We start from the raw sequence: 9119 nt of genomic DNA on the forward strand, positions 1-9119 counted from the left end.
AATGTACCATAATCTGTCTCTAACATGGCATTTCATATTGCCTTGTTTGATTCTTATCTCCTTTTCTGTTTACTTTCTCTTCAGCTTTTCTGTTTCCTACAAGTAAGAAATGCGTCAAAGGAATTTTGGGCCAACCACATTTGTGTTTGCCCTGTTATTGCATTGTGTAGGTGTGAGCTAATGTCTCAGTTTTTCATGTCTGTGAGATGATCAAATCATAGATAGTTCCTAATGATTAATCCCACAACAATTTCAGTTGTTAGAATACCACAGGTTCAAAAAGGTGTATTATAGTTCAAGAAAAAGGATTTAGCTCAAAGATTACATTAAGACTTGTTTTGTAACATTATTGTGTCACAACATTGCTGCGATGTCTCAACTGATCTGCAAGAAATACAGTCAAAAGGTTGCAGACTTAGGATGAAGCGTGGGTATTCTGTGCATACAAATTAACTATATTCAAATGTTATAACTCCATCAGTTAGCTTGACTTGAACAAATACGATATACAAAACTCTCTCAAAATGTAAGTGGATTGTAAAAAGTATTTTTCTGCCAGTGTGCCTCACTTGACACACTGAGGTCAAACAACACTTGTACTATGTAGATTAATTAGAGTAACATATTATACCTGTACTCTTGTTGTTTCTTGTACAGTGGTAGTACCACAGTCTATAGAAACAATAGGACAGTGTACAGGTCTATGTTGATCTTCATACTACAGGTGTTGTTTTTGACCTCTTAAAGGCTTTATATGCAATTTTTTTTGTCCAGCAGATGTCGCCCTTGAGCACCAGCATGAAACCAAAACAACTTGCGGTGCATTGTTGTGTTAGCATGTTAATGCTAGTGATCTTTATTATGCTCGTATCTTCACACTGCATGTAAATGTACCTGAAATGAGCGTGATCTAGAAACACAGTTAAGCAGTGAGTACAGTATGTTATTCTTCTTTTCTCTAGTCCCTCAATTAAACAACTTTTATTGGCGAGGGGAGGAGTCAGCCGGCAGTCCGGGCGATGTAAACAAAGTGAAGATAGGACTCTGAAAACTCTGAAAGCATCACAGACAGTGGGACTCGGGTGTTACACCCATTGTAGACAGTCATGACTCACAGAGTTATTTTCAGAGGATATACTTGATTTCTATTATATTTAAGTGTGAAAAATCACATATAAAGCCTTTAAAGCCTTTCACTCTTCATGCACCTTGATAGTTAGTGAAGTTGACTTAAAGACAGGGAAATGTACAAACAACACACATGTACTCAACAGTTCAGTGGGTTTTTTGTTTACATACATCAACAGAACATGCCTGCCTTATGTCCAGAGTTAAACTGTTTAATAATGTTTGAGCATAGAATGAAAAAGCCCGCTCAGTAACTGTCTTCTTTTTGACCTATAGGGGAATCTCAAAAGACCAGTCCCCTGGTTTCAACTGGTCTATCCAACACGATTGTGCACTGCCATTTACTATTATAAGTTATATGTTAAATTATAAGTTAGCAGCACCTTAAAGCGTGCACTAACCTGAACGGGAAGCCAATGAAGAAAGGCCACCACTGGAGTGATATAATCATATTTAAACGCTCCCGTCAGAACACGAGCTGCTGCATTCTGAACCATCTGTAGACCCCAAAAAGTCATCTTTGGCAAACCACCTCCTTTACATGCAAATCAAACGAAAGTCAACAAAAAGCACCACAGGATTCTTAACTCTCTCTCTGCAATTGATAACACAATCATCCAGAAACAATAAAATGATCATAGTGATGAATCAGTCTTGGCTGCACCATAGCCATCATTTCTGTCTTAGCTGAGTTAAACGCACAGTAGGTAAATTCCGTTGCCAGGGAGCTCTCTCTCTCTTGATCAAAACAATAACAAAAGATGACATCGTGGTTGGCAAGGAATCTTTGGAGCGATTCTCTCTGCTACCCCACCCCCACCCCCGATGAAAACCAACTCCGAGTTGACCATAGTCGGGACGAACTTTCAAAACATACCTAACGAAGAGAATATGTTTACCGACGCTTCACCGATGATGAATCCAAGTATAATCTTCATGAAGTTTTTATCACAGCAGCACATTCAGCAACAGTATGACAGCTTTCAGTAGCAGTTCATGCTTCATTATGTTGCAGTCTTGATCTAACATTTGGTGTTTCCACAGCAACGATAAACATGTCATGTCTGTCGTGGCGGTTGCTGCGGCAAGACACATCCCGTTACAACTATGAAATAACCGATTTCTCTGGCTTTGATAACTGTTTGAAATATTTGAGGTAATGTTAGCACTCAACAAAAAATATGACAAATGTTTAGTTATTTAAAAAAAAATTGAATTCATATATTTTATTGTGAAATTTCAATACTTGTATCTTTAAGTATAGCAAGACATTTGTTGATAACCAGCTTATAGTAGCTAGTAGGGGCGCAGAAATGCAAAATTTTCTCTAATCGATTACTCTTCCCGTTGTTAAAGCGAGCACTCGATTAATGGTTTTGTAGTTCTTTTTTTTTCTGTGATTCTTTCCCCCCCACGGGAGGCCCCGTCCCCCAACTATGACTATGATTAATTTGAATCTTTGGGATTTTAATAATTGTTAGTCATAGGCCTTTGTATTAACATTCAAATATGACATTTCTTACTTCAAACCTCAAATAAAAATTCACACTGACGTATCTTCTCACCGTTTTAAGACTTTATTATAATTAGGGCAGTGAGTGTGGCGAGCGGACGTGCAGACCTTAATGTGCACTCATCGCACGTTGAAGCTGTTTTGACCGCAACATTCTGTTAAAAATACAGTCTGCAGTGTAGAGAACACTTTACTCTGGTAAATGAAGTTACAATAGAACAGGTGAACCATTTAAGTGTCTGTCTATGAACTCTGTCTCCCTATAAGGTTGTTCCTTTTTCTAGTTATTAAAAGATTTTAAAATAATCATCTAAAATTCCAAAATATAGGAAAACATCTAGTTATGCTGCTCTGTCCTGGATGATCAAACGTTGTTGGTTTAGCGGAGTAAAGCGGTAATCGCACAGTGAAAGTTATTATTTTTCTGTGGACCAAAAAGACAATTTGAACTGAACTTTTGTTGATCATATTGCATATTTAGTTTGTTTGGGACTTTTTGTTCATTGTGAATTCATAGGGGGGTTAATTAAAGGGATATTTTTGTTAGGATAGCAGCGTACGGATCAACAACGGACACGTTTCAGCACAGAGCCGTTATCAGCGCTTTGTTTGTCATCTAGTTTCTTTTTGCGCTCATGCTCCTGTTTTGAATTAGGCCTATCCTAGAGCCCACAATGCAACAAGAAACATTTACAATAATGTGGACTACAAAACAATTATTGATTCAATTTTTTTGTAACCGATTATTATTTAATGCACCCCTAGTAGCTAGACAGGCTTCAAGCTTAGCTGTATCAAATCAACTTCCCAAGACCGCCAGCGTTTACATCTACAAAGTGACAATAACTCTTGAGTATTGGTCCCATAAAGTTTTTCATGTGATATACGATGAAATGTATCCCATAGACAAGGATTTAGGATTTAACACTTTAGTTTTGCTGTCAGCCACACTTCTGATGGCTGTTTCATTTATTTAAACAAATCAATGTTTGTTGGAGTGCAGGAGCAGGCATGGAAAATATATTTAATGAACTTAAATATTTGTGTAAAAATGTTATCAATAAGATTTTTTCATGTCTTTACATTCATACCCAGTCAGTCATTTTCATCCTGCCTGCCCTGTGCCTTTTGAATACAGTTCATTAGTTGTTAGTATATGTGCAGCTGACTTTTCTCAAAGGAACCTGCAAATATTACCCCATATTATGATGCATATATACAGCTGCAGATGATCCCATCCACACAAACCCAGTTAGACATCTCATCATTCTACTCCAGGCAGACTGCAGTGGTATTTTGCACCTCATGCAGAGGGAAACAATAACTCAATAATGTTACTTTTCGTGAAGTCAGAGGTCATCTTGCTGGCACACAGTGAATTGTTTTGAGTATTGGCAGCACACTGCCTCCCTCTACTGGACAACAATGAAATGCAACAAAGCGCCTCACTATATTTTCTTTGTTGTGTTGATCTTCATGAGGCAGATCCTTCAGCAATAAAAGATAGTTAGCTTAATACATGCTATTTAGAATGACTAAATGACACAGTCCATTCTGCTTTAGAAGCAAATATATTTCATTTATCATATTATAGTTTATTTCTTTAGTGGTTTGGTTTTCTATTTTGGCAAGAAAAAGTCAAACAAAAAAAAGTCTGGTGAAAAAGATTTCTCTTTTGAAACTTGTGAGGTTGTAAAGAATAGTAAGATGGCTTTGGCATTTAATGCATAGACCAACACGCAGCAGAAAGAAAAGAGCTGATAGTGGATTACATAATAAGAAGCCACAAACTGACAGGGTGAGGAAGTGTAAATGTGGCAATCTTTCACGCAAGGAAGAATCAACAACAAAGTTGACTCATACCAAGAGGCAAGAAATGTTTACACGCTGAAAGTTTAATCTGAAACATCTGTCTGAAATACACGGGGCTGTGCTAACACTCCTGATGATGGTTCTACAAAGACTGCTGGTTGTTACTCACACAATACTGGAAGAAAAAAAAAAGGAGACTGTAACGGTTGAGGTTGTGGCACCTACATTTTGGAACTGAGAGCCGTGAACTCTGTGGACACTTTTAAAAAAGCAGCTAAAGACTCATCTGTTCAGCCTTGCCTTTTTTTGATCCGTCTGTATTTGAATTTATGTGACTGTTTGTAATGTCTATGCTCAATCCTTTATTGTGAATCACTTTGTGACGTCTGTTCTTGAAATAAATAAACTACTGACTTACTTACTTGTGAAGTAAGTAAGTCAGTAGTATTAAGTGCTGGGAAGACGTTATCAAATACAAAAATATCTGCCTGGTCGACAAAATTCAGCATAACACTGCTCCTCCTCCTTCACAATCCAACATAACAGTCAGATCACGAGAAGCACCACACGAGGTGACCTTCTAATTCCATTTAGGAAGAGCACATTTGGCCAGCTATCATATTCTGTTAGAGCAATACAAAACTGGAATTCACTGCCCACCACCATCAAAGATATACATAGATACAGATACTCCACCTGTACAACACACCTTAAAACATGGCTGTCTGACAACTATAACTACACACGTTAATCCCTCTCAGATGGGATATGTGTGTTTGATGTGACATAGTCATTGCTGCTGCCGCTGCTGTCTGCCTCCATGTTATGTCTTGTATGTGCTTTCAATGTGGCCTCTATGATTATTCTTTTCCCATGTCGCTCCAGTATTGTCTTTATTGCATGAACTGCTTTGATTGTGCTTTGTTTGTGCCTGCTCCAATTGTGTGTGATATGTTGTATGTCTATTTTCCTTTTGCTTAGGCCTGTTGTAATTACAAATGTAATGTATTTTATTGTATTTTAAATCTTAACAATTGCATTTTAGGTTGCCTACTGACAACTGGCCGGGGACTACAGCTGGAAATTAACTGTAAAGGCTAAAGCTGCTTCTTTTACTGTACAGTAAATTCAAGGGGACTGCCCACGAACTAAACTAAACTATTTACTATAATCATCAATCATTTTACATCTTCAAGCAGACAACTCCATCACTTACGCCTCTGCCTTTTCAGATTATCCTATTGACTTTTCTACTTGAGATAAACTTTAATATTGCATCTTTGCAACACACTGCTTATGCGAAAGAAAAATACATGTATTAAGAAAGTGTAAGCCCAGTTGAAGGGCAATCTCCTTTAAACCAAATCTTATATTGAAAGCCCTTACTGTAAATAGTGAGAAATCATTTCAGGGTAATTGTCGAACTTTTGACGCGAATTGCATCACCACTTACCGTCAACCATTCATGTTGTCATAAAATGTGCTCTCGGTTGTTGATCCTGATGTCGGGGGATGAGTGATTCAGTGTATTGTGTTTGTTTGTGTTTTCTGTCATGACCACAAAAAAAAAAGAATTGTTCGCATTACTTTCATTGAGGAGAAAACATAGAGTAGGTTTAATGTGAATGTTTAAGAATACATTGAGATCTGGGACTTTGCACTATAAACAGGCACCGTGCACCTGCTTGAATCTGTAAGACACCCACACACAGCTCTAGATGTGGGACCCGGCAGGAGCGAGGCTTGGGAGGAGTAGCAGGAAAGGTGGGTGAGGAAGTGGTGATTGTGTTTAGCGACACACAGAACTCAGATGTGGGTGTAAAGAGCTATGACATGTTTCCTTCTTTTGGCACATCCAAAGTTCACATTTAATAAAGAACGCTGTAATCCTTTGAGAATAGCAATAACGTTTTTCAACATAAGCGAACACACATTACAGAGTTGTCCATGCATTCATACTCTTTGTATTAAAACGATGACCCATTTAGTTATCTGCAGACATCACACAAAGGAAGTGAAAGTTGCTGTTGTACTGAATAAAAAACCACACTTTTGAAAAAAGAGTATCTTAGTCATCTTGGTTGAGACATTTTCTTCATACCACACACCCACACAAAACCATGAAAAGGGCCCTAAAGTAAACAAATGTTGTTGAACAACAATTCCATTTGACACATCGCTTATTGATAGGAGACAGTAATGCTAAAAAAAGGGGAAACTACAAATGAAAGGGCAATAAAAAAACAGGAAATAGAATTAGAGGCAATAAGATATTTCATCTGAGAGGCACATATGGTACATTTACACCAGGCCTTTTTTTATTTTAATAAGAGTAAACTAGATCTGCTCTGGGATGCTGGTTGTACTTTTTTTTTTTTTTTGCAGAACAGCTGTGGTTTCTTTCAGGTGTTGCTGCTGCTGTTCTCAGCAGTCACTTTGGAGGGAGCACCCGAAGTATACAGATAGTCCTTGAACAGACTCAACACCCGCTTCTTGTAGGTCTTTATGGCAAAGAAGTAGATGACTGGGTCCAAGCAGCAGTTGAAGTTCATTAGTGAGACTGTAATCTGAGGGCAGAAGATCGATTATGAGCAAATAATTGTTGGGGAATGTTTGAAAAGCCAATGAAAAAAGCTCTGTTCCTACCTGTAAAGACACCTTAAAGGACCTCAGTTCCTCACAGGTTGGCATGTGGTGTATCTTTCGGGTCATAAACTGCATAACATTGAGGTGGTAAGGGCTGAAGCACATGATGAAGGTGAGAAGGATGAGGAGAATGATGGTGTTGGCCCTGTGATTCCTCCTTAATCGACACGTCACAGAGTTCTGCTTGGCTGCGGATCTCAGCTTCAGGTTGATCTTGGCGTAGCAGCCGATGATGATGACGAGAGGACAGCAGAAGGAGAGGGTACAGGCCAGGAGGAGGAGATACGGGGTGAAGCGGGATCCCTCGAAGTTGAAGTACTCCATGCAGGTTTGTTTGTCGTTGTGCTTGTGCAGCATGCTGCGGAACATGAGAGGAGCTATCTGCAGGAATACCAGAGCCCAGACCAGGCAGCAGACCCTGCGGACCACCTTCACGCTCCGCAAACACTGCAGGCGGTGTGGATGTACCATGGCCAAGTACCTGTCCAGACTGATACAGGTCATGAAGCCAATGCCTGGTGGAAGTATAAAGAAAATACAAAATATGTGTGAATGTGCTGTGAATGGGTGAATGTGACTTGTTGTGAAAAAGCAGCTTTAAGTGGTCAGAAGACTAGAAAAGTGCTTTACAAGTCCAAGTCCATTTACCATATACTTATGTTACAAACACAAGTAAACTAACTTATTCCCAATGAAAACTACAACATTATCTTTTTCTTCATGTAGATTTGGTGCCTATTAATAAATAAACTGATTGTTTTTCTAATTAACCACGTATTAAAGAATCTTGTGCCACCAAAAGATATTAAATGTGAATCCTTTGTTACGCTGTAAATTAAAAATCTAATGGGGATGTTGTGTTTTTAGCATCCCTCATTTGATTGCTTTATCTGTAAAGTCTAAAAGGACATGGAATATGTATTGTAACTGTAAGTGCCAATGACACTAGAGAGGTGACAAAAGCATTATTAAATCACAAGTCCACAGTAAAGTTGCAAAATGTAATCAAAATGAGCTGGCAGTCCTGCACATTTTTTCAAAGGTGTTTTCACACTCCTAGCTCTATTTGTATACCTTTAATTAAAAAGAAGAAAAAGTTTTTTATACTCCGTATACCTGGAGTATATAAACGGTTAATGCAGATTAAATTGACCTCTTGTAATTCTTATGATTATACAATCGTATAATTTCTTGGCCAGTAAAGATTTAGGAGAGTGTCGTCTGCATACGTGTTTATATTACCTGCATATGTGTTTGCAAAGAAGAGAAGTGTGGTCAGTCTGCAGAGAAGGTCACCAAAGGGCCAGTCAAAATGGCGGATGTAGTAAGTGATTCTTCCTGGAAGGGCCAGTGTGAACAGAGCATCAGACAGTGCCAGATTGACCAGATAGACGGAGGTGGAGTTGAACTTCTGCTTCCTCTGGAATATCACATAGAGGACCAAGCTGTTGCCGCACGCACTGATGATGAAAACCACCGAGTAGAAAATGGGGAAGAGGACCACAGCAGCTCGTTGGTACACGAAAACATCACAGCTGCTCTGGTTTGGAGAGTTTTCAGCTGAGTCCAGGGTGATGTTTTCAACGGCCATTATACCTGTCATTTTGAGGAAAAAGGTCATATTGTAATCCATTAACGAAAGGAACAAGGGACAACAGGAGGAACAAGAACCCACAGAGCTGTTGATGAAGTTGACATTTGTGTCAGTACTTACATAAACAGAAGAGGTCCTCAAATATATCTAATGTGAATACTCCAGAGTCTGCTGGTTGTGGTTGTAAACTGAGCTGTGACACTTAGAATACCTCTGAAAAAGTTGTATGGAGAGTTTAAATCCCACCTCTCCTTTTTGACATCATTGTTTGATGCATTGTGCACTGGAAGTCTGTTTTAGAGGTTACATGTATAGAACACATACAAACAAATACTTTGTCACCCTGTTGATTTGGAATAGTTTATAATAAGTATAGATTTTACGAAAATGTGAGAAATTCAGTTTAGAGGTTCATAAAACAGAATC

The 9119-nt window shown here is 38.6% G+C and overlaps 1 protein-coding gene across 2 annotated transcripts; it reads right to left on the bottom strand.

Annotated features, from left to right (window-relative positions):
* Positions 1–5891: 5891 nt before the first annotated feature.
* Positions 5892–8894, bottom strand: si:ch211-184m13.4 (uncharacterized protein LOC798560 homolog). Of its 2 annotated transcripts, XM_029277356.2 has the most exons (4): positions 8814–8894; positions 8342–8695; positions 7100–7614; positions 5893–7020 (listed from the first exon to the last, which is right to left on the bottom strand). In XM_029277356.2, the coding sequence occupies exons 2-4, from the start codon at positions 8688–8690 to the stop codon at positions 6856–6858; spliced, it is 1029 nt and encodes a 342-aa protein (XP_029133189.2). In that variant the 5' UTR covers positions 8691–8695; positions 8814–8894; the 3' UTR covers positions 5893–6855. The 2 variants fall into 2 exon arrangements, with proteins under 2 accessions (XP_020489576.3, XP_029133189.2); XM_020633920.3 differs by lacking the exon at positions 8814–8894 and having other exon boundaries at positions 5892–7020; positions 8342–8702.
* Positions 8895–9119: the final 225 nt, after the last annotated feature.

Source organism: Labrus bergylta, chromosome 13, assembly GCF_963930695.1.
Source record: "Labrus bergylta chromosome 13, fLabBer1.1, whole genome shotgun sequence".
Lineage (NCBI taxonomy): Eukaryota > Metazoa > Chordata > Actinopteri > Labriformes > Labridae > Labrus > Labrus bergylta.